The 25,854-nt window shown below is 41.8% G+C and overlaps 2 protein-coding genes across 5 annotated transcripts in view; one reads left to right on the top strand and one right to left on the bottom strand.

Moving 5' to 3' along the window:
- Positions 1 to 25,854, bottom strand: part of LOC307208764 (uncharacterized protein) — a 138,370-nt gene that overhangs the window by 96,934 nt on the left and 15,582 nt on the right. The gene's annotated exons all lie outside the window — the stretch shown is intronic.
- LOC307208617 (uncharacterized protein) lies at positions 16,821 to 25,316 on the top strand. Its single transcript, XM_079963409.1, has 2 exons — positions 16,821 to 18,519; positions 18,677 to 25,316. Exon 1 carries the CDS (start codon positions 16,832 to 16,834, stop codon positions 18,434 to 18,436), a length of 1,605 nt encoding a protein of 534 aa, XP_079819535.1. The 5' UTR covers positions 16,821 to 16,831; the 3' UTR covers positions 18,437 to 18,519; positions 18,677 to 25,316.

Below are 25,854 nucleotides of genomic sequence, written 5' to 3'. Positions count from 1 at the left end.
TTCAGGATCTGTCCTTCCAGTGAGCACTCCGGGCTGATTTCCTTAAGAATGGATAGGTTTGATCTTCTTGCAGTCCATGGGACTCTCAAGAGTCTCCTCCAGCACCATAATTCAAAAACATCGATTCTTCGGCGATCAGCCTTCTTTATGGTCCAGCTCTCACTTCCATACATCACTACTGGGAAAACCATAGCTTTAACCAGGTGCTGTCTCTGCTTTTTAAGATGCTGTCTAGGTTTGTCATTGCTTTTCTCCCAAGAAGCAGGTGTCTTAATTTTGTGGCTGCTGTCACCATCTGCAGTGATCATGGAGCCCAAAAAAGTAAAATCTCTCACTGCCTCCATTTCTTCCCCTTCTATTTGCCAGGAGGTGATGGGCCCAGTGGCCATGATCTTCGTTTTTTTGATGTTGAGCTTCAGACCATATTTTGCGCTCTCCTCTTTCACCCTCATTAAAAGCTTCTTTAATTCTTCCTCACTTTCTGCCATCAAGGTTGTGTCATCTGCATATCTGAGGAAAAAAACGGAAAAATGGGGGGGGGGGACAGTCCTTCAGCCATATTGAAGGCTGCTGCCCAAATCCCCAAAGTGCCCCATTTGGGAGATCCTGGGAAGAGCTATGAAGACCCTCCTGGATGGGGACGCCATCAGGTCACATGCTCAGCGCCAGAGATTCAGGCATTCCTGCTACCAGGAGGCCCAGGGACCCTGAGAAGTTTGCAGCCGACTCCACCGCCTTTGCAGGGAGTGGCTGGAGCCAGCGCGACACACCGAGGCTCAGATCCTGGATCTGGTGGTCCTGGAGCAATTCCTGGCTGTTCTCCACCCAGAGATGGAGAACTGGGTGAAGGATCAGGGAGCGGAGACCAGTTCCCAGGTGGTGGCCCTGGCCGAAGGTTTCCTCCTGAGCCAGGCAGAGGAGAAGCAGCAGCAGCAGCAGGTGAGACAGTTTCATCCTGGTAACTCCCAGAGATCCGCGGTGGCTGGTGAATTCTTAGTGTGGTGTCTCTTAAAAGGTGAAAGTGGCTCTTGGGTGCAGAAGGTTCCGGGTTCGATTCCCGACATCTTCCGGCAGGGCTAGGAAATCGTCCCTGCCTGAAACCTGGAGAGATGCTTCCAGTCTGTGCAGACAGCACGGATCTAGATGGTCCAAGGGTCTGGTTCTGGACTAGGCAGCTTCCTTGGTTCCTATTTAAACAGCTCTTCATTCCGAAGCAAGAGGGCTAGAAACTTGCTTTGCCTTTCACCTGTGCCCTCGATATTATTTGAGCGCAATTTCAGCACCCCTTCACATTTTTCTGTTTTTTCCTGTCTATGCATTATTTCCCTACACTGTGCCCACCCCCTCCAGGAATGTTCTCTCTCTCTCTCCCTGCTGTGTTGATTCCCCCTCCGCCCCTATCTGAGCGAAAGGGATCCATAGGTCATAGAGTAAACATGTCCCCCATATTGGTCTCTACAGCCAGAGAAGGCGCTGCAACTCTCCCAACATCTTGACCTCACCCCCAAAGGCACACTCCTCCATGGTCTCCTGAAACAGACGGATGCCAACATCGTCATAGATTCCTGCTTTGCAGAGGGTTGGACTAGATGACCCACAGGGCCCTTCCACTCTATGATTCTATTCATAATATTTTCTTCACTCACAGTCCTCAGAGGCAGCAATGCTTCTGAATACCAGTTGCAGGAGAGGAGAGGGCTCTTCTGCTCGGATCCTGCCCTCTGGTTGGCCACTGTGAGAACAGGATGCTGCCCTAGAAGGGCCATTGACCTGATCAAGCAGTTCTTAATGTTTTTAATAATTTAAAAATAGTATCCGAATACAGTCAAACCTCGGCTCCTGAACACCTCCGTTTTGGATTCCTTATGCCATGAGCATCACAATTATAACAAATAAAGGCTTGACATACCTCACTTTGCATGTCATGATTCTATCTTATATATTAGTTTCACCTTTTAAGTTGATTTACTGAAATAAATGAACTTTTCCATGATATTCTAATCTTTCGAGTTTCACCTGTAATGAAACATTGGGCAAAAGATACAGGTTATAATATACCGGTTGAATCATGGGAAAAACTGTGCAAAGAGATTTTAAAATTCACAGCATGTAGTTCATTAAAAGAAAATTATATGAAGATGATATACCGATGGTATTTCACTCTAGTAAAGCTTGCTAAAATGTATAAAGATACCTCTAATTTATACTGGAAATGTAAGGATAAGGAAGGTAATTTTTTCCCCTATGTGGTGGACATGTAAAAAAGTAAAGGGCTTCTGGGAAATTATTTCGTTTTCGTTTTTTGACAGAATTACAAGCCTGGTAGATGAAGGGAACGCAGTGGATGTAGCCTACCTTGATTTCAGCAAGGCATTTGACAAGGTGCCCCATGATATTCTTGTAAAGAAGCTGGTAAAATGCGGTCTTGACTATGCTACCACTCAGTGGATTTGTAACTGGCTGACTGACCGAACCCAAAGGGTGCTCATCAATGGTTCCTCTTCATCTTGGAGAAGAGTGACTAGTGGGGTGCCACAGGGTTCTGTCTTGGGCCCGGTCTTATTCAACATCTTTATCAACGACTTGGATGATGGACTCAAGGGCATCCTGATCAAATTTGCAGATGACACCAAACTGGGAGGGGTGGCTAACACCCCAGAGGACAGGATCACACTTCAAAACGACCTTGACAGATTAGAGAACTGGGCCAAAACAAACAAGATGAATTTTAATAGGGAGAAATGTAAAGTATTGCACTTGGGCAAAAAAAATGAGAGGCACAAATACAAGATGGGTGACACCTGGCTTGAGAGCAGTACATGTGAAAAGGATCTAGGAGTCTTGGTTGACCACACACTTGACATGAGCCAACAGTGTGACGCGGCAGCTAAAAAAGCCAATGCAATTCTGGGCTGCATCAATAGGAGTATAGCATCTAGATCAAGGGAAGTAATAGTGCCACTGTATTCTGCTCTGGTCAGACCTCACCTGGAGTACTGTGTCCAGTTCTGGGCACCACAGTTCAAGAAGGACACTGACAAACTGGAACGTGTCCAGAGGAGGGCAACCAAAATGGCCAAAGGCCTGGAAACGATGCCTTATGAAGAATGGCTAAGGGAGCTGGGCATGTTTAGCCTGGAGAAGAGGAGGTTAAGGGGTGATATGATAGCCATGTTCAAATATATAAAAGGATGTCACATAGAGGAGGGAGAAAGGTTGTTTTCTGCTGCTCCAGAGAAGCGGACACGGAGCAATGGTTCCAAACTACAAGAAAAAAGATTCCACCTAAACATTAGGAAGAACTTCCTGGCAGTAAGAGCTGTTCGACAGTGGAATTTGCTGCCCAGGAGTGTGGTGGAGTCTCCTTCTTTGGAGGTCTTTAAGCAGAGGCTTGACAACCATATGTCAGGAGTGCTCTGATGGTGTTTCCTGCTTGGCAGGGGGTTGGACTCGACGCCCTTGTGGTCTCTTCCAGCTCTATGATTCTATGATTCTATATACAATGAACTTTAAAAAATTCTTAGAATTACGTTTGTTTAAAAAAACCAGAGGCTTTTTTACTAGGTGTAATAGGAGAAAAAATGCCAAGGAAGCAAAAGAGACTGTTTATTTATGCGACTACAGGGGCCAGATGCTACTAGCCCAGATGTGGAAAGAAGAAAAGGTCCCAACGAAAGGAGAATGGATAACTAAGATGATTGACTATGTCGAAATGGCTAAACTTACCGAGCAGATGAGAAAAAATTCAATCAAGAATGGGAAAACTTTATAAACTATTTTAGAGAACACTGTAAAAAATCAAAACATTCGCAGGTTTGATGTAACATTTATGAACTAAGAATAGAATTAGGAGGGAGAAAATAGGTTGAAATTAATTGAGGAAATATATAGTAATTGTAATATATTGTAATACAAGGAGAATAAAAGGGGGGAATGTTAAAGGGGGGAGGCAATTATTGCAAATTTGGATTGGATATCTGTGTACCAAAAGAAAAAACGTTGTTAATTTGAAATTTGAAAATAATTATAATAATAAATAGTTTAGAAAACGTTTTAGGGCTCCCGTGCAGCTGATCCAGCGGGGCTTTCCGGAGGCGAGACCAGCGCCTCTCCTCGCTCTCTGCCCGGAGAAGCCCAGAGGCTCCTGCCGCTCGGCTCCGAAACGGTTAAGAGCAGCGGCGACAGAGCTGAGATTCCTAGAGCGGAGGGGAAAAGGCTGCCGGGAGAATAGGAGCTTCCGCTTCCTGTCTCGCTTTGGTGCGCAGTTGCTGGTCATGGCGGCGGCCGTACTTCCTCGCGGAGGCGCTGGAGGTGCGTCTTATTATTCTGTATTATCAGGGGAGGGAGAGTGGGGAGGGATGAAAAAGAAGCCCATTAGGCAAACCCTTTCAGTGTAAGTTTTTTCTGTCTCCTTTTTCTAGTCATCAATTTGTCCAGATTTCCACATGTTATTATTTTTAAATAGTGTTCATTTTAAATAATTTAATTTTAAATTATTTCAACCTCTTGAAAGTTGGTCAGCATTTTGGTGTAGATTTCTCCTAATGCCCACGCTTTTGCAAAGGGTATTTCCCATAATATTTACATTTGCCATAATTAATGCATTCTGTATATAATTCAGCTGAAATGATTCGTTTATAGGTGTTTCCCCCTTTGTATGGGAGTAGGACATCTTTTCCCAATGGAGGGGCAGATCTTTCTCCTCCCAGCAGGCCAACTCTGGCAGGTGGGGGACCTTCCTTGGGCTCCCCATAGGGCTTGGGGTCAAGGCAAACCCTTAAGCATTGAAAAACCTTCTGCTGGGGCTCCCCCTGAAACTTGCAATCATTTTTATCCGGCCTGATTTTACTATTACTTATTAAATTTATATACCTCCCAATACCCACAGGCCTCAGGGCCGTTCACAGTATAAAATTACAATATAAGAACTCAAAGTACATTATCAAAACATAAACAAAAACAAGCCAATACCCCCCCCCAACACACACATTTTATATATTTTTGTTTCAATTAAGTAAGCAGTTTCTGCAAGAGCAGTTCGGGGCAGAAGAGGTTTTTAAAAAAAGGAGAAGCAAGCAATTTCAAGTCCACTTTAAAAGTGTGGCTGAGGCCTTATACAGACAGGCTAATAATGATAATACTACTAGTAATACGAATATTCCTGAGCGTCCTCTCCCACTTTGTGGAGTCCAATTGGCCCCCTGGTACACTCCAAGCTGGGAGGCTGAACGCAAGTGGATGAAAGATCCTAATTAATGCAACCAAACACTGGTAAGGGGTCATTATCAAACCTACCTAGTGGCAGTGAAGGCAGCAAAGAAGGCATAGTTTTCTGCCTCCATTGCATCCTCAACATGTCGTCTGGCAGAACTTTTCCGGGTTGTACGGGGCCTTTTACAGGCTGGCCCAAAGGAGGTGGTAGAACCAATGGTAGCTCGCTTTGACTTCTTTGCAAAGCATGTTGTTGTTAAAATTGCTTGCCACAATGCTACGTCGATTGCAGGAGAGACCTGACCAGGTTCATATGGCAGGGTAAGAAACCCCGCATAAAATACAAATTACTGACTGACAAAAAAAGAAAGGGGCGGGTTTCGCACTTCCCGATTTAAGAACGTATTTCAAAGCCTCGTGCCTATGTTGGATAAAGGATTGGATCTTATTAGAGAAAACATATACTTGATTTGGAGAGTTGCAACAACAGGTACGGATGGCATAAAGTCAAAGTCCACACAGGGTTCACTAATCATATAGTCAGAAATGCTCTTTATAAAGTGTGGACAAAATACCAACCACTATTAGAACCCCAAACGCCATGGTGGCTGTCCCCAGTAGAGACTTTTGCAGTCAAAAAAATAAATATGGAGGGAAATTGGGCAAGCTATAGTCAACTATTAAAAGAAGACAAGGACATCTGAGATTCAAAACATTTAGAGAGATAAGGCACTACCTCACCGATTGGCTTCCATATCACCAATGGAACAACGTTTTTAATTCAGATAAACAAAATTAGCTTTGGGAAAGATGAATCCAAACTACAAAAAGCATTATTACGAAATGACAAAAAATTATTATCTAAAACTGTTATTGGAATGGGATCTGAAAGATGAGGAAGTAAAGGATATAATGGTTAAAAGTATGTAAAGTTGAATCAGATTATGACAAATTAATAATAGGTGAATGTTGAATACTATCAAAAACACAATGTAAATAAGAGTATAGAATATTGAAAGATGTTGAGTTGAGGCAGAGGGAAGTCACGGTGTTGGAATTTTTATTTTATATATCTTTATTTTATGTTGGAATCTTTTATTTTATGAATGGTATATTGATTGTATATATACTTTCTATAATAAACTTTATCGAGGAAACAGAAGGAGATAAAATTGCTTGCATCCACCAAGATCTGGACTCTGCTGTTACAGCAGATGAATCTCATGGGGCGTCCAGAGCACAGTCTAGTCCTGTTGTGTTGGATGAGTTTTTTCAGTTGGTAACGCTCAAGGATATGGACAAGGTGCTTGGATCAGTCAGAGAGACCATTTGCACTCTAGACCCTTTCCCCTCTTGGCTGATAAATACCAGCAGGGAGGGAACAGTTGGCAGGACCAAGGAGATGATCAATGCCTCTTTACAAGAGGGGGTTGTCCCTGCGTGTTTGAAGGAGGCAGTGGTAAAACCACTCCTTACCAAAGGGAAAGGAGAATGTTAGCCGCTTTGAGACTCCTTAAAGGGAGTGAAAGGCGGGATATCAAATCCAAACTCCTCCTCCTCCTCCTCCTCCTCCTCCTCCTCCTCCTCCTCCTCTTCTTCTTCTTCTTCTTCTTCTTCTTCTTCTTCCCTGGATTCAGAAAGCCTAACTACCAGCCAGTTGTTGATCTCCCTTTCCTGGGCAAGGTTCTGGAGCGAGTGGTCGCAGAGCAGATCCAGGTGCTTTTGGAAGAAACTCATTTTCTGGATCCATTTCAATCAGGGTTTTGGCCTAGTTTTGGCACAGAAACTGCTTTGGTGGCCCTCTATGATGACCTCTGTTGAGAGAGAGACAAGGGAAATGTGTCCCTGTTCATTGTTCTCCACCTCTCAGCGGCTTTTGATACCATCAACCATGGTATCCTTCTGGAGCGACTCTCTGAACTGGGGGTGGGTGGCACTGTTTTGCGGTGGTTCCAGTCCTACTTGGATGGTCATTTCCAAAGGGTGTTACTTGGGGAATGCATTTCAGCCCCATGGAAGCTTCAACGTGGGGTTCCGCAGGGCCCAATCCAATCCCCCATGTTCTTTAACATCTACATGAAATCGCTGGGAGGGGTTATCCAGAGGTTTGGAGTACGTTGCCAGCAGTATGCTGATGACACTCAGCTCTATTTCTCCTTTCTATCCGAAGATGAGGCAGTGGAAGTGCTGGACCAGTGTCTTGCCTGGGTAATGGACTGGATGAGAGCCAACAAATTGAAGCTCACTCCAGATAAGGCTCAGTTAGTGGGTGGTTCCCTAGAGCAGATGGCTGGAAGGTCGCCTGCTCTTGATGGGGTTACACTTCCTCTGGAGGAGCAGGTTCGTAGCTTGGGGGTAATCCTGGATCCTTTGCTGTTGCTCGAGGCTCAGGTGGCCTGTAGTGCCTTCCATCAGCTTTGGCTGGTGGCCCAGCTAAGCTTCTATCTTTACAGAGATAGCCTATCTACCGTTGTCTATGCTCTGGGAACTTCAAGGTTAGATATAGATATGCGTTATACGTAGGGCTGGCTCTGAAGACAATTTGGAAAATTCATCGAGTGCAGAATTTACTGGCCAGGTTGCTCACTGGAGCAAGGTGGTTTGAGGATATTACACCCATCCTGGTCTGACTGCAGTGGCTGCCAGTTAGTTACTGGGTCCAATTCAAAGTGCAAATTTTGACCCATAAAGCCTTAAATGGCTCAGGACCACAATACTTCTTTCCTTATGAACCTAAGTTTTGTGTATGAACACAGTTTGGCGGCACACAGTTATTCTCTTGTTTCTTTTTCCTGGACTTTTTTGTGGGGGTGAAAGGGTAGGGCTCTCACAGTAGGGTTAGTTGGGATGGTGGTTGGGTTTGGGTTTACCTCCAGGCAGGTATGGTACAAAAGGAGGGAAAAGGGGAAGTGAGACGGTTGGGAAAGACGTGATAAAGAATGTGAATATTGTGTGTACAGCTCTTGATGTTAGAGGTTTGGTTAATCAGGTGAAGCGAGTGAGGACTGGGAAGTACATTTGATGATGTTGTTTTTTTGCAAGAAACATATTGTGGGGGTGGGAAGAGGGAGGTTAATTTCCTTGGCTTTGTAAAAGGGAAAAAAATTATGGCTTCTGGAACTTTGAAAAGTAGAGGGGTGGGAATAGTAATTAAATCCAATGTTGACTTTGTGGAGAATAAGGTGTTAAGAGATAAGAATGGAAGGTTTAATGTTAATCTACAAGGGGGAAATAGTTCCAAAAAGGAAAAGGGTATGAAGTTTAAAAAATTATGTGGGAGGTTTGGATTATTGGAACTATGGATGGAGTTGTTCCCCAAGGATTACTCATATTCATTTTATGCTAGCCCACATGGAAGATTCTCAAGACTGGATGGTATTTTAATATCACAAGAGGCTAGGAAATGGGTGAAGGGAATGGATATTGGAATGATTAAGATCACTGCCCCTGCCCCCATATCTTCTTTCCTTCAAATAGGTCACATTAATAAGTCTTACCCTTGGTTGGTAGGTGATGAGCAGAGTAAGTTAAAATATAAATTGCGGTAGAAAGGTATTTTGAGGAGACTCTAGACCCAGAAATCCCATTAGCAACAAAATGGGAAGCAGTGAAGGCAGTCATTTGGGGAGAATGTATTCAGAGTTTGTCAATGTTAAAAAAAGGGAAAGATAGAAGGATTAAGGAGGTAGAAGAAGTAGTTAGGTTATTGGAGGAGAAATTTAGGATGTCTAAGCAAAAGAAGGATAGGGAAAAAATAGATCAAAAGAGAAAAGAGTTGAAAGTTTTGGATATAAATAGGACCACTTTAAAGTTCTGGTATAGTAGACACAAATATTATGAATTTGAAGGGAAAGGAGGAAAATATTAGCAAATAAAATTAGGAATTATCAGGAAAGGAAAAATATTAGAGCTATTAGAGATGATAAAGGGGGATTGGAAACAGACCCTAATAAGATATTGGAGACCTTTTTAGGATTTTATAATCGATTGTATGCAAATAAAGGAATTAAGGACGAAGAGGTGGATCAATTTTGTGAAGGATTGGAGCTCCCAGAATTACAAGGAGAAAATAGAAGGGAATTGGATAAGGATATAACAGAGGAGGAAGTTAGATTAGCAATCGACTCTATGAATGTGCAATCGGCACCAGGATTGGATGGGTACAGTGTGGTGTATTATAGGCATTTTAAGGATATATTGGTGCCACCTATGACTGTACTGTACCAAGGAATTTTGAATGGAGCTTCAACACCACCTTCTGGTTGGAGCCAAGGTTGGTATTAATTCCCAATCCAGGGAAAGATCAAACTCTGCCGGACTCTTATAGGCCAATATCGATTACTAATATGTGTTATAGAAACTATATTGTACAATTGGTGTGGAAAGAGCAATTTGGGCTTATGCCTCAGAAGTATTTGGTGGAGGCAGTTAGGAAGGTGATGGGTATGGTGTATTTAGTGAAAAATGAGGACCTGCCTCTTACTGTCATGCCATTGGATATATATAAAGCATTTGATTCGGTGGATTGGGATTATTTGAAAAAGATACTGCAAAAACATAAATTTGAAGTGAAATTTCAAAATGTGATAGAAGCAATATATACAGAGTCCAAAGCAATGGTAGGAATTAGTGGGTGGGCAGGGGGGTACGCCCAGGTGCTAAGTGGTACAAAACAAGGGTGTCCACTTTTTCCCTTGCTCTTTATCTTAGCATTGGAACCATTAGCAATTAAACTCAAAAAGAATAATGAGATTAAAGGATTTGAAATCCCGGGGGAAAGGAGAGCAGAGGGGGAGTTAATGACAATGTATGCAGATGATATGATGATGATGGTCAAGGACCTAGAGACCCCAATGGGGCCATTAAAAAGAATTTTGCAAGGATTTTCAAAAGTATCAGGGTTAAAAGTTAGTTTTTCTAAATCACCAATGATGTGTTTAATGTGGAACATAAAACTCAATTAGAAGCCTCTGAATTATTGGGCACAGTGGTACATCGGGTTAAATACACTTCAGGTTACATACGCTTCAGGTTACAGACTCCGCTAACCCAGAAATAGTACCTCAGGTTAAGAACTTTGCTTCAGGATGAGAACAGAAATTGTGCTCCGGCAGCAGCAGCAGGAGGCCCCATTAGCTAAAGTGGTGCTTCAGGTTAAGAACAGTTTCAGGTTAAGAACGGACCTCCGGAACGAATTACTGTATTTTTCGCTCTATAGGACGCACTTTTTCCCCTCCAAAAATGAAGGGGAAATGTATGTGCGTCCTATGGAGCGAATGCAGGCTCCTTGGCTTCGCGGCGACGCGCCTGTCCTGGAAGCCCGAGGAGGAACAGAAGGGTCTCCTTCTGTTCCTTCTCCAGCTTCGCTGAAGGGCACTGCCCCTTCAGCGACGCGTCTGTCCTGGCTTCTGCCTTAGCCCTGCGCAGCCTCTTTGGGCAGGGGGAGCCTTCATCCCGCTGCCCTGAAGAGGTTTGGCGCGGTTACCCCAGAAGCCAGAACAGCCACACGGTATCCCAGAAGCCAGATCCCTCTTGCTGTTCTGGCTTCTGGGGTTCAGAATAATTTTTTCTTGTTTTCCGCCTCCCAAAACTAGGTGCGCCCTATGGCCCGGTGCGCCCTATGGTGCAAAAAATACGGTAAGTACTTAACCCGAGGTACCACTGTATTCCTATAGCAAATAAGATAGTAAAGTATTTAGGAGTAAGGATATCTAAAAATGTGGAGAAAATATTTGAATATAATTATAAAGAAATTTGGAGCGGTATTCAGTCGAAGTTGAGAATATGGGAGAAAAGGAAGGAATCAATTAGTACAAGAATTGCTTTAGTTAAAATGATTTTGTTAACCAGATTAACCTGTCTTTTTTATGTATTACCCTGGCACATACCGGAATGGATTTTGAAGGGGTGGCAAGGGAAAATCGATAGGTTTGTTTTTGCATTCAAGAAACCAAGGACGGCCGGCAGATATAGGTATCATAGAGCCCAAGGTGGACGATGGGGGATTCCCAATTTGGTTTTATATTATGAAGCTTGCCAGTTGAGACATCTTATGATTCGGTTTGAGGGAAAATAAGAATATTTGATAGGAGGGAAAGGAAAAAGGGAGTAGGAAAAATATCAACATTTACGGGGTCCATTTGGGTATGGGAGAAGTGGAGAAGGAAGCTTTTTCCTGATCTTTCTCCCCTTACCAAAATGTGGTATTATGATAAAATGGGCCCGTTACGGGAGCTCATCCCAAAAGAGGTAGGGGATAAATTAAAGGAGATCTCAATTCAGGATATAGAGAAAAGTTGGGAAATAGAAGGAACGATGGAAGAGGAAAGTGGAATTTGGAACAAAATTAATTGGTTACAGAAAAAGCAACTTTCCTCCCGGTTGAAGTAAGAAGAAGTTAAAGAATGTGGTAAAAGAATTATTACACCCTTCAAAGAATTAGTGAAAGAATATAGGTTAGATAGGGCCAAATGTGTTATTAAATATGGGGAAATCACCAGAGGAAAGTTTGAAAGAATATTGGAGGTTAGATATCCAGGAACAGATTTTAGATGAAGATTGGGAAAGAATTTTTCAGCAATCACTCTTTGTTGCGACCTCTAGGATAATCCAGGAACAGGGGTTGAAGCTGGTACAAAAATGGTATTACACACCAGTAAGGTTGTATCATATCACAAAATGTGGAAGTAAGAATTGCTGGAGGAAATGTGGAATGATGGGAACGTACAGTCATATGTGGTGGGATTCTCCATTAGTTTTGGAAACAGATTGGTATAGAAATATTGGGAATTGTGGGTGTTGTTGTTGTTTAGTCGTTTAGTCGTGTCCGACTCTTCGTGACCCCATGGACCAGAGCACGCCAGGCACCTCTGTCCTCCACTACCTCCCGCAGTTTGGTCAAACTCATGCTGGTAACCTCGAAAACACTATCCAACCATCTCGTCCTCTGTCGCCCCCTTCTCCTTGTGCCCTCCATCTTTCCCAGCATCAGTGTCTTCTCCAGGGAGTCTTCTCTTCTCATGAGGTGGCCAAAGTACTGGAGCCTCAGCTTCACGATCTGTCCTTCCAGTGAGCAATCAGGGCTGATTTCCTTAAGAATGGATGCGTTTGATCTTGCAGTCCATGGGACTCTCAAGAGACTTCTCCAGCACCATAATTCTCAAAAGCATCAATTCTTTGACGATCAGCCTTCTTTATGGTCCAGCTCTCACTTCCATACATCATTACTGGAAAAACCATGGCTTTAACTATACGGACCTTTGTTGGCAAGGTGATGTCTCTACTTCTCAAGATGCTGTCTAGGCCTGTCATTGCCCTTCTCCCAAGAAGCAGGCGTCTTTTAATTTCGTGGCTGCTGTCACCATCTGCAGTGATCATGGAGCCCAAGAAAGTAAAATCTCTCACTGCCTCCATTTCTTCCCCTTCTATTTGCCAGGAGGTGATGGGCCCAGTGGCCATGATCTTCGTTTTTTTGATGTTTAGCTTCAGACCATATTTTGCACTCTCCTCTTTCACCCTCATTAAAAGGTTCTTTTAATTCCTCCTCACTTTCTGCCATCAAGGTTGTGTCATCTGCATATCTGAGGTTGATATTTCTTCCGGCAATCTTAATTTCAGCTTGGGATTTATCCAGCCCAGCCTTTCGCATGATGTATTCTGCATATAAATTAAATAAGCAGGGAGACAAAATACAGCCTTGTCGTACTCCTTTCCCAATTTTGAACCAATCAGTTGTTCCATATCCAGTTCTAACTGTAGCTTCTTGTCCCACACAGAGATTTCTCAGGAGACAGATGAGGTGGTCAGGCACTCCCATTTCTTTAAGAACTTGCCATAGTTTGCTGTGGTCGACACAGTCAAAGGCTTTTGCATAGTCAATGAAGATGTTGTAGATGTTTTTCTGGAACTCTCTAGCTTTCTCCATAATCCAGCGCATGTTTGCAATTTGGTCTCTGGTTCCTCTGCCCCTTCGAAATCCAGCTTGCACTTCTGGGAGTTCTCGGTCCACATACCGCTTGAGCCTGCCTTGTAGAATTTTAAGCATAACCTTGCTAGCGTGTGAAATGAGTGCAATTGTGCGGTAGTTGGAGCATTCTTTGGCACTGCCCTTCTTTGGGATTGGGATGTAGACTGATCTTCTCCAATCTTCTGGCCACTGCTGAGTTTTCCAAATTTGCTGGCATATTGAGTGTAGCACCTTAACAGCATCATCTTTTAAAATTTTAAATAGTTCAGCTGGAATACCATCACTTCCACTGGCCTTGTTATTTGCAGTGCTTTCTAAGGCCCATTTGCCTTCACTTTCCAGGATGTCTGGCTCAAGGTCAACAACCACACTACCTGGGGTATACGAGTCATCCATATCTTTCTGGTATAATTCCTCTGTGTATTCTTGCCACCTCTTCTTGATGTCTTCTGCTTCTGCTTGGTCCTTACCACTTTTGTCCTTTATTATGGTAATCTTTGTACGAAATGTTCCTTTCATATCTCCAATTTTCTTGAACAGATCTCTGGTTCTTCCCATTCTGTTGTTTTCCTCTATTTGTTTGCATTGCTCGTTTAAGAAGGCCTTTTTGTTTCTCCTTGCTATTCTTTGGAAATCTGCATTCAATTTCCTGTATCTTTCACTATCTCCCTCGCATTTTGCTTGCCTTCTCTCCTCCGCTATTTGTAAGGCCTCGTTGGACAGCCACTTTGCTTTCTTGCATTTCCTTTTCATTGGGATGGTTTTCGTTGCTGCCTCCTGTACAATGTTACGAGCCTCCATCCATAGTTCTTCAGGCACTCTGTCCACCAAATCTAAATCCTTAAACCTGTTCCTCACTTCCACTGTGTATTCATAAGGGATTTGACTTAGATTGTATCTTACCGGCCCAGTGGTTTTTCCTATTTTCTTCAGTTTAAGCTTGAATTTTGCTATAAGAAGCTGATGATCTAAGCCACAGTCAGCTCCAGGTCTTGTTTTTGCTGACTGTATAGAGCTTCTCCATCTTTGGCTGCAGAGAATATAATCAATCTGATTTCGATGCTGCCCATCTGGTGATGTCCATGTGTAGAGTCATCTCTTGTGTTGTTGGAAAAGCGTGTTTGTGATGACCAGCTTGTTCTCTTGACAGAACTCTATTAGCCTTTGCCCTGCTTCGTTTTGATCTCCAAGGCTAAACTTGCCAGTTGTTCCTTTTATCTCTTGACTCCCTACTTTAGCATTCCAATCCCCTATAATGAGAAGAACATCCTTCTTTGGTGTCACTTCTATAAGGTGTTGTAAGTCTTCATAGAATTGGTCAATTTCAGTTTCTTCAGCACCAGTAGTTGGTGCATAAACTTGGATTACTGTGATGTTAAAAGGTCTGCCTTGGATTCGTATCGAGATCATTCTATCATTTTTGAGATTGCATCCCAGTACAGCTTTTGCCACTCTTTTGTTGACTATGAGGGCCACTCCATTTCTTTTATGGGTTTCTTGCCCACAGTAGTAGATATGATAGTCACCCGAGCTGAATTCGCCCATTCCCGTCCATTTTAGTTCACTGATGCCCAGGATGTCAATATTTATTCTTGCCATCTCATTTTGGACCACATCCAACTTACCCAGGTTCATGGTTCTTACATTCCAGGTTCCTATGCAATATTTTTCTTTACAGCATTGGACTTTCCTTTCGAGCATATCCGCAACTGAGCGTCCTTTCGGCTTTGGCCCAGCCGCTTCATCAGCTCTGGATCTACTTGTACTTGCCCTCCGCTCTTCCCCAGTAGCATGTTGGACGCCTTCCGACCTGAGGGGCTCATCTTCCAGTGTCATAACTTTTATATGCCTGTTGTCTTTGTCCATGGAGTTTTCTTGGCAAGTATACTGGAGTGGCTTGCCGGTTCCTCCTCCAGGTGGATCACGTTTGGTCAAAACTCTCCACTATGACCTGTTCATCTTCTGTGCCCTACTCGGCGTAGTTCATAGCTTCTCTGAGTTCTTCAAGCCCCTTCGCCACGGCAAGGGAGTGATCCATGAAGGGGGAATTGTGGGTAGAAGTGTGGAAATATCTAAATTAATGGTTCTTATTAACTTGGGTAAAAAAGGTAAAGGTACCCCTGCCCGTACGGGCCAGTCTTGACAGACTCTGGGGTTGTGCGCCCATCTCACTTAAGAGGCCAGGGGCCAGCGCTGTCCGGAGACACTTCCGGGTCACGTGGCCAGCGTGACATCGCTGCTCTGGCCAGAGCCAGAGCCGCACACGGAAACGCCGTTTACCTTCCCGCTGGTAAGCGGTCCCTATTTATCTACTTGCACCCGGAGGTGCTTTCGAACTGCTAGGTTGGCAGGCGCTGGGACCGAGCAGCGGGAGCGCACCCCGCCGCAGGGATTCGAACCGCCGACCTTTCGATCGGCAAGCCCTAGGCGCTGAGGCTTTAACCCACAGCGCCACCTGCGTCCTCATTAACTTGGGTAGCACCGGGTTAAAAACAAAAGAGGAATGTAAATGGGTAAAATTGATGGTAATTGCAGCTAGACAGGTTAGAGTGAATAATTGGAAAAATGGAGAAGAGCCAGGGGTGAACAAATGGAGGGAAAAATTGAATAATATTATCTTTTTAGAATACCTCACTGTGAAGGTACGTAAAATGAAAGGGTTTAAGGTCAGTGAGAAAGAGGAGGACTGGTTTTAGAAGATAGTGAATTATTTGGGTAGGTTTGAACAATATGGGGTGATTAAATGTTAAAATCTTATGGAGTGTGGAGTTTTAATATATATAGAATTGTACATATGGTTGATTTGAATATGTTTTTATTGTTTATGTACACCCAATGTATTGGCCGCCTGGGGGGTTTCGCTGTTTGAGTTTGGTTCCTGGTTATCTACATATTTTTTTTTTTAAAAAAACAACCTACCCGAACCCTGAGATCATATTCTGAGGCCCTCCTTCGTGGGCCTCCTCCTCAAGAGATCCGGAGAGTGGCAACATGAGAACAGGGCCTTCTCTGCAGTGGCTCCCCATCTGTGGAATGCATTTCCCCAGGAATGTTCTCCTGGCACCTTCATTATACACCTTTAAATGTCAGGCAAAAGGTTCCTTTTTAAACACGCTTTTGGTTGATATGTTTGACATCCTATATCCTTTTTCAAATGTGACTTTTTTTGGAGGGGGTGTTATTGGATTGTTGTTTTTATTCTGTGATCTTTTCTGAGAACCACGGTGAGACTTCTGGGTACAGGGAGGTATATAAACTCAATAAATAATAATACTAATATTAATACTTTCATTATTTGTACCCCACACATCTCACTGGGTTGCCCCAGCCACTCTAGCTGGCTTCCAACAAATATAAAAGCACAATAAAGCATAAATCATTAAAAACTTGCCTCTACATGGCTGCCTTCAGATGTCTTCTAAAGGTTGTATAGTTATTTATCTGACATCTCACAGGAGGGCGTTCCACAGGGTGGGCACCACTACCAAGAAGGCCCTCTGCCTTGTTCCCTATAACTTCCCTTCTCACAGTGAGGGAACTGCCACAAGGCCCTGGGACCTGGATCTCTGTTTCCTGACTGAATGATTGGGGTGAAGACGCTCCTTTAGCGTTTCATCAGTTTGCCTTTTTATTCCATCAGGAGATGTTGAAGGGATGCTGGCAGAAGGGGAACAATCCGAAGTGTCACCGAAAGGATCCAAAGAGCAAAGGGATCTGAGGGTTCAAGATGGAGGCAGCAGGCAAGAGGGGAGACGAAAGCAGAAGCCGGAGGGTGACTCTTGTATGTCTCAGGGTGGTGAAAACCAAATTACCAGAGAGGAGAAAAAGCATGAATGTTTGGAGTGTGGAAAGAGCTTCAGTAACAGTAGCAGCCTTACGTCGCATCAGCAAACTCATACAGAGGAGAAACCTTATAAATGTTTGGAGTGTGGAAAGAGCTTCAGTCACAGTAGTGCCCTTACCATGCATCTACGAACTCATACAGGGGAGAAACCGTATACATGTTCAGAGTGTGGAAAGAGCTTCAGTGAATGTCGCACCCTTAAGTCGCATCAAAGATCTCATACAGGGGAGAGACCGTATACATGTTCAGAGTGTGGAATGAGCTTCAGTCAGAGTGGCCACCTTAAGTCGCATCAAAGATCTCATACAGGAGAAAAACCGTATACATGTTTCGAGTGTGAAAGGAGCTTCAGTCAGAGTAGTTCCCTCAGCTTGCATCTACGAACTCATACAGGGGAGAAACCGTATACATGTTCAGAGTGTGGAAAGAGCTTCAGTCACTGTGGTGCCCTTACCTTGCATCAAAGATCTCATACAGGAGAAAAACCGTATACATGTTTAGAGTGTGGAAACAGCTTCAGTAGAAGTACCACCCTTAAGTCGCATCAACGAACTCATACAGGGGAGAAACCGTATACATGTTCAGAGTGTGGAAGGAGCTTCACTCAAAGTAGCGCACTTAAGTCGCATCAAAGAACTCATACAGGGGAGAAACCGCATACGTGTTTGGAGTGTGGAATGAGCTTCACTCGCAGCAATATGCTTACTAGACATCAACAAACTCATAGAGGCAGCAAACCTTATAAATGCTGGGAATGTGGCAAGAGCTTCAGTCGCAACGACCACCTTTCCTCGCATGAAAGAATTCATATAGGGGAGAAACGATATACATGTTTGGAGTGTGGAAAGAGCTTCAGCCAGAGTGGCAGCCTTACCTTGCATAAAAGATTGCACACAGGAGAGAAACCGTTTAAATGTTTGGAGTGTGGAAAGAGCTTCTGTCGCGGTAGCCAACTCACGTTGCATCAACGAACTCATACAGGAGAGAAACCTTATACATGTTCGGAGTGTGGAAGGAGCTTCAGGTGCAGTAGCTCCCTTACGTTGCATCAACGAACTCATACAAGAGAGAAACCTTATACATGTTCGGAGTGTGGAAGGAGCTTCAGGTGCAGTAGCTCCCTTAAGTCGCATGAAAGAACTCATACAGGAGAGAAACCGTATACATGTTCGGAGTGTGGAAGGAGCTTCAGTCACAGTAGCTCCCTTAAGTCGCATGAAAGAACTCATACAGGAGAGAAACCATATACATGTTCGGAGTGTGGAAGGAGCTTCAGTCACCATAGCGCCTTTAAGTTGCATCAAAGAACTCATACAGGAGAGAAACCGTATACATGTTCGGAGTGTGGAAAAAGCTTCAGTCGTAGTAATATCCTTACTAGACACCAAAGAACTCATACAGGGAGGAAATCTTAGAAATTTTTGGCCTATAGAAAGAACTTATGTGACAAGGACTCCCTTACTAAACTGAAATGAACTCGTACAAGGGAAACAGAAAGGTTGGAACAAAAAAAAATTTTTTTTCCTTCCAGTAGCACCTTAAAGACCAACTAAGTTAATAACTTAGTTGGTCTTTAAGGTGCTACTGGAAGGAAAAAATTTTTTTTTGTTTTGACTATGGCAGACCAACACGGCTACCTATCTGTAACTAGAAAGGTTGGAGTGTGGGAAGATATTTAATCATATGAAATAACGCCTATAGAGAGTAAACCAATGATTGTGTTCAGAATTAGAATTTGCTTCCATTAGAATATTTATTCCTTTTAGTGGCTGTGTTGCAGATTGTTCTCCTGATCAGAGTTAGATTTACATAGCTATGTTCTGTTTTCTTTCCCATGCGTTATTTCCTGTGTATTCATCACTTGTATATAGCGTTGCTTTAATATTTCTCCCATCCCCAAGATTTGTTAATCTGGTGTGAATTGATCTGATATTTTTCATAGACACAAATGCATTCGCTGGTATTCTGTTGACGTATGTAAATGATGTATGTTTGCAATGAGAGTATAGCCCCTCAGATCACAGCTCTAATGAACAAAGGCTGTTGAAAAATATATACTGTATGATAAGCCTCAATGCGCAGTCAAGAGAGAAATTCTTTTTTGGCGATCACTCGTAGTCAAGTAAGATTGTCTTCCATAAACACGGTTTTAACAGTGAGTCCATGAGTGGGGTTTCTGGTTTGCCTGCGAAGTGAAATGGCAGCGTGGTGTGAGTCGTCCGTCTAAAAGATGACCATTACCGGGGTGACCATTACCATGCCAGGAATGGAGCAATGGAGGGGAGTGCCAGGGTTAGGCACCCCGCCAAAAAAGTCCCCACGGGCAGTGGGGTGTCAAGGGTACCAGCCAGGTGTAAAGAGGCTTGCCGCGATTGCAGGAGCTCTGCCACTACATTGGCAGCGAGTGGGGTGTGTGTGTGTGTGTGTGTGTGTGTGAGAGAGAGAGAGAGACAGCGATTTGAGCCTGCCCATGGCTCCAGCGTGGCTCAGAATCCTGAAACCATGAATCGCCACCTAAAGCAGCAGACTTTCAAAGGAAAAAAGTTATTGTCAACAACAATGGAGTTTTCAAAATAAAAAGAATTGCGGTACAGACTTGTAAATGGGAAAAAAACTTTGGAGACACGTCAAGCTTCAGATACTTTTGAAACTGCACTTTGCTACTTAATAACGCGATATACTTTGGATACAAGAAGAAACTGTTACTCTTTGTTCTTTGATTTCTTAAAAGGAAGATACAGGAAGAGATTGGAGTACTCTCAGTTCTTATGAATAGGAATGCAGATTTTATGAGTGAAAGTACTGAAAGACTTGGAAAAATTGCCAAGATTTTAAAAAATAATAATTCTAAAAAGGACCTTTTACCTTGGCAGAAGGACACTTTTCCATAAGTGGGAGGTAATCCCAGGGAGGGAAAGTGCCTGGTAAGAGCTGGAGTAGGAGAAGGGGGGGGGGGAGAAGGATTCCTTTTTAAAGAACAGGGCCTGTATTGAAATAAAAACTGAGAGAAGCAGCAGATATTGGATTACAAACATCATTTGGATTACAAATATCATTTGGATTATAAATACGCCTGGAAAGTTTTTGGGCTCACAGTGGAGCTATTTTGGATTACAAGACATTTTGTGGATTATAATATAACTAGAGGTTTGGCAAGTGCTAAATCATCATCAAGGAGACAACATAACAGCGAGTTTGAACAGTGATAACTATTAGACTGCTGTTGTGGCCTGCTTTTTTATTTTTTCTTCCGTAGATTGTATATAAAGGTGATCTTGCCCTCTTCTCTTTTTATTTTTTGGATATTGTGGAACTTTTGTAATTTTCTGTAAACCTGAAAGTGTTGTTACAGTTTGGTTTAAAAGGGTGTGGGAAATGGATTGGTGCGAGAACTCTTGTATACAAGATAGGAGTGAGGAAAAGACAGGAGGGCTGAAGTGTCCTTAAGACAGAAGTGCTTGGGAACAGTTCGTTTTGAGAACTGACATGGCAGAAAAATCTAAACAAGAGCCAGTAAAACAGAGTGTCAGAAAGAAGGAGAGTCTGAGCACAGGGAGCTATAGAAAAAACTCCAAAATCAGAAACGGTGGAACTTACGGCCTTACATTTTGCAGAATTTAGGAAAGGGTTGGAGCAGACTATGATTAAACAATTTATGGAAGTAATATCAGATATAGGGAACACCAAGGAAGTATTGTCACAGAAATTTGACAGACTGGATGAAAAAGTAAATGCTTTGGATGTCAAGGTAGTAAAACTAGAAAAAAATGGAATTAAGAGAGGAAATAAAGGAAGATCAATTGGCTTTAGCGGGGGTGGTAGGGGGCCTGGCAGACAGACAGAATGAACTGGAACAACAGAAATAGTGCTTCAGGTTAAGAACTTTGCTTCAGGATGAGAACAGAAATCGGGCTCCAGTGGCACAGCAGCAGCTGGAGGCCCCATTAGCTAAAGTGGTGCTTCAGGTTAAGAACAGTTTCAGGTTAAGTACGGACCTCCAGAACGAATTAAGTACTTAACCTGAGGTACCACTGTAAAATTAAATACAAACACGGTTCGAATAAGAGGGTTGCCAGAAAAGGAGAAGGAACAAGGCCTTGCAAGTTATATGGGCGGGATATTGGGGAATTGGATGGGGGCACAGGAAGGTATGGAAGAATGCATTGAGAATGTTTACAGAGTTTGAACCCAAGCTTCAAGAGAGAAAAGATAGCCATCAGACATTCTCTTGACTTTCACAACAAAGAAAATTAAAGATAATAATAATAATAATAATAATAATAATAATAATAATAATAATAATAATTTATTATTTATACCCCGCCCATCTGGCTGGGCCTCCCCAGCCACTCTGGGCGGCTTCCATAAAAACCAAAAATACAGTAAAATGTCACACATTAAAAACTTCCCTGAACAGGGCTGCCTTAAGATGTCTTCTGAATGTCAGGTAGTTGTTTATCGCTTTGACATCTGGTGGGAGGGCGTTCCACAGGGCGGGTGCCACTACCGAGAAGGCCCTCTGCCTGGTTCCCTGTAGCTTTGCTTCTCGCAATGAGGGAACCGCCAGAAGGCCCTCGGCGCTGGACGCAGATGCAGTAATGCAAAAAAGTTTTGAGGATGGTCTGGTGAGTGAAGGACAGAAAGTTGACATTTTTAAAGAAATTCCATTTAAATTGAGAGTTAAGAGAAGGAAGTATCAAAACCTGACAGCAATTTTAAGAGGAGCAGAAAATAAATTACAAATGGGAATTCCTGGAGGGAGTTTCCTTTACCTACAGGAGAAAGAGATTTAGACTAATCTTAGAGAGTCAGGTACAGGAATTCTTAGAGAAATATGGCAAAGACCCAGAGTTTCAAAGCTCGGGGAGAAACTTTAGAACCCCTTATGAGATGCAAAGAGATGAACTGGAAAAGACTGAAAGAGCAGGGCAAAAAAGCAAATCTTTTAAAAATGAATTAGATAATGGCAAATCTTAAATTACTAACTTGGAATGTCAGTGGCCTTTACAATAATATAAAAAGAAACAGGGTGTGGCATGAAGTTTTAAAACGGAATTTGGATATAATTTGTCTACAGGAGACTCACGTTGCAAGAAAGCATGAGAAAATATTGAGTAATGAGAGACTAGGGAGCCATTTCGTTGCATCAGATGTTTCCAAAAAACGTGGAATTTTTTGTACATAAAACCTGCACTTGAACCACAATTAATTCAAAAGGATGAGAAAGGGAGAAAATTAATGGTAGAAATTAGAGGGAGAAAAAAGAATTTTGGTAGGGATATATGCACCAAATGAAAATAAATAAATAAAAATTCAGGATTTAGAGACAATTAGAGTCCCATCACTAGCGAAAGAACGATTAGGAGGAAAGACACGAAAGAGGGTGGCCTTCTCAAAACTTTTTTTTAAATGATAGAAAATGTAAAAATGATAGATATTTGGAGAATTAAGCATCCATTCGAAAAACAGTTCACTTTTTCCTCTCATGTTCAGGAAAGCAGCGCCTGACTGCATGCTGTTTGGGTCTCTAAGGAATCGGAGCCAAAAATTAAAAATATTGAAATAGATCCAAGAACAATGCCAGATCATAATTCTATAACTATGGAAATACAGAAAGACACTCAGTCCACCTTTCGGTGGAGACTGAATGAAGAAATACTGGATGATATGACACAATGAACGAGATTTTGAAAACGGGAAGTTCCAGAAACATGGAAAGAGGCTTATATAACTTTGATACCAAAACAAGATTTGAATGTGACATTAGTTAAAAATTATAGGCTGATCTCAATACTTAATAATAATGATAAACTATTTGCATTTGTTTTGGCAAATAGAATGAAAAAAATCCTAAAAGAATTTATTCATCATGACCAAGCTGAATTCCTTCCAGGCAGAGAAATCAAAGATAATATTAGAAATGTATTAAATATTATAGAGTACCTGGAAGTGAGAAATGAGAAAAAAGCAGCATTAATGTTTAGAGATGCGGGAAAAGCATTTCTTGGAAATGTTTCTTGGAGCTTCATGAAGAGGGTGATGGAGGAGATGGGATTTGGAGTAAATTTTAATAGGGGAATGCAAGCTGTTCACTCAGATCAAAATGCAAAAATGATTGTAAATCGGGTGATAACGGATAAATGTAGTATACAAAAAGGAACTAGACAAGGATGCCCCTTGTCACCATTGTTGTTTGTTCTGGTACTGGAAGTCCTGACAAGAAAGATAAGACTAGAGAAGTAGTAGGAATAAAAATTAAAAAGAAATGAACACAAATTGAAAGCATTTGCAGATGACTTTGTAAAATTCTCTCCCAAAAGTAATGAATATAATAAAAGAATTTGGTCCAGTGGTCCAGTGGCAGGATTCAAATTAAACAAAAATAAAACTAAATTGTTATTAAAAAATATTAAAGAACTGGAATATTAAAGAACTGTAAAAGAAAGAAACAACAGAGATGGTAGGGATAGAGGCATATAAAAAAGGAAAATATTTAGGAGTATGGATAACATCAAAAAATATAAATATCTTTAAAGACAACTATGAAAAAAATTGGCAGGGAATTAAAAGAAATTTGGAAACATGGAACAGGATGAATCTCTCTTTGATGGGAAGAATTGCAACTATAAAAATGAATGGACTCCCAATGATGTTATTTCTCTTCCAAACTGTTCCAGTAATAGCAGGGGATGCATGCTTAAAATAATGGCAGAGAGAAATATCAAAGATTTGTCAGGAATTGGAAAAAGCCAAGGATAAAGAAATAAAATTTTAACAGATGTGAAAGAAAGAGGCGGATTCTCACTTCCAGACTTAAAATTGTATTATGAAGCTGCATCCCTAATTTGGATCCGAGATTGGATCAAGCTAGAGAGGGAGGAAATAACAAACTTGAAAGGAGATGATAATAGGTTTGGATGGCATGCCTACCTCTGGTATGGAAAAACAAAAGTACACAAAGGATTCCACAACCGTTTAAGAAGAAGATCATTGTTTAAAGTATGGGAGAAATATAAAGATTTATTAGAACCAAAAACACCCTGGTGGCTATCGCCTATTAAAGCACTATCAATTAAAACATTGGGGGGGGGGGGAGAGTGGCCATATAGAGAATTGCTGGTTGAACAAGAGGGAAAGTTAAAATTGAAAGAATATGACGAAATAAAAGACGAAATAAAATCTATGATGCTGGCTGCATCATAGACAATTAAAGGATATCTCTAAAGAGGACAATAAGAAAGGCTTCTCATAGTAGGTTTCCAAATTCCAAGCAGGAAGTGACAGAAGAAAATACAAAATTATTTAAAAAGGCATATAACATTCTTTTGGAGTGGGAAACCAAAGATGAAGAAGTAAAATCGGTAATGATTAAATCCGCCATAACAAACAATTTGAAGATTGGATAAAATTGTGGAAAGTAAATTTGAAATTTACAGATTATATACTATTGAGAGAGAATTATGTGAAAATGATGTATAGATTGTATCTATCACCGGTTAAACTGGCAAAAATGTATAAAAATGAAAAGAAAGAGTGTTGGAGATGTGAAATGGAAGGTACGTTTTATCATATGTGGTGGGATTGTAAAAAGGTAAAAGCCTATTGGGAAATGATATATAATGAATTGAAGAAAATGTTGAAAATAACTTTTGTAAAAAAAACAACAGAAGCCTTCTTACTAGGCATTTTAGGCCAAGACATAAGGAAAGAAAAGAGGACTTTATTTATGTATGCCACTACAGCAGCAAGAATGTTGATTGCACAAAATTGGAAGACTGGAGAAATACCAAGTAAAGAACAATGGCAAGAGAAGTTGATGAACTGTGAGGGGAGAGACTCCATCAGGCAAGGCCTCTTTCCACCTGCCTTGCCCCACTCTCTGCTTCTCAATGTGTATTGTATTGTTTTATGTACCGTGGCTTGCCATTGTCTTTTTGATTACAGTTTAGATATTATTGTAACTGTTGAGTGGATTTCTGTTTAACTTTTATATGTTGATACTATTATTTTATACTATTCTAATGATTGTTGAATGTTACTTTTTGGATGGAGGTTACCTATTTTAAAGTTATGTTTTATTATCACATTTTTGTATTGCATTAGATTGTTATAAGATGTACATTTTTTGTTTCTTCAGCTTGTAAACCGCCTTGAGTATTGTAAGATAGAAAGGCGGTATACAAATTAAAAACGATGATGACGATGATGTAGAACTGGCAAAAATGACAGACAGACTAAGAGAAAAGGACAACAGAGTCTTTGAAAAACAATGGGAACCATTTACAGAAACAAAGATAGACTTGATGGCAGGATTTAAATAAACATTCACACTGTTAGTATTAGAAAATGTGTAGAAGATAGAGAAATATGGTGTGTTTACTTTTATGTATTTAGGTTTGATGTTATGTTATTAATAACTTTTTCTTTTTCTGTTAGGAGGTAGCAAGGTGGGTGAAAAGAGTAACAAACCAGAAGCGGAAGTTGGGAAAGCCTAGGAGGGGAGGAAAGAAGGAATACATAGTAAAGGTTAAGACTTTGAGATGTATGTAATGAATGAAAAAGAAAAATGAATAAAATTTTATTTCAAAAAACCAATGAGTCCGTAAGTGACTGTGGAGGCCAATTCTGGACCCACACGTCCTTCCACAGTGGGGACATAGCTTTCCAGGTGGGAGTTGATCATGGTTTGCCATGCATGCCTTTCTCTTAGCACGCTTCTCCCTTGCGTTCTGAGTTCGAGTGTCTTCAAAGTCCAAGACGCCTTTGGTCGAGAGAGAAATTAGAACAGTATAGAAGATGCATTGATTTTCCTGCCTGTGTCTAGAGTGTTAAT

Source organism: Podarcis cretensis, assembly GCF_951804945.1.
Source record: "Podarcis cretensis genome assembly, chromosome: 2".
Taxonomy (NCBI): domain Eukaryota; kingdom Metazoa; phylum Chordata; class Lepidosauria; order Squamata; family Lacertidae; genus Podarcis; species Podarcis cretensis.
This window is presented reverse-complemented; position numbering and strand designations above follow the sequence as displayed.

What these genes read in the sequence shown, in the direction of transcription:
- LOC307208617 (XM_079963409.1), top strand. Translation starts at nt 16,832, where the DNA reads ATGCTGGCAGAAGGGGAACAATCCGAAGTGTCACCGAAAGGATCCAAA.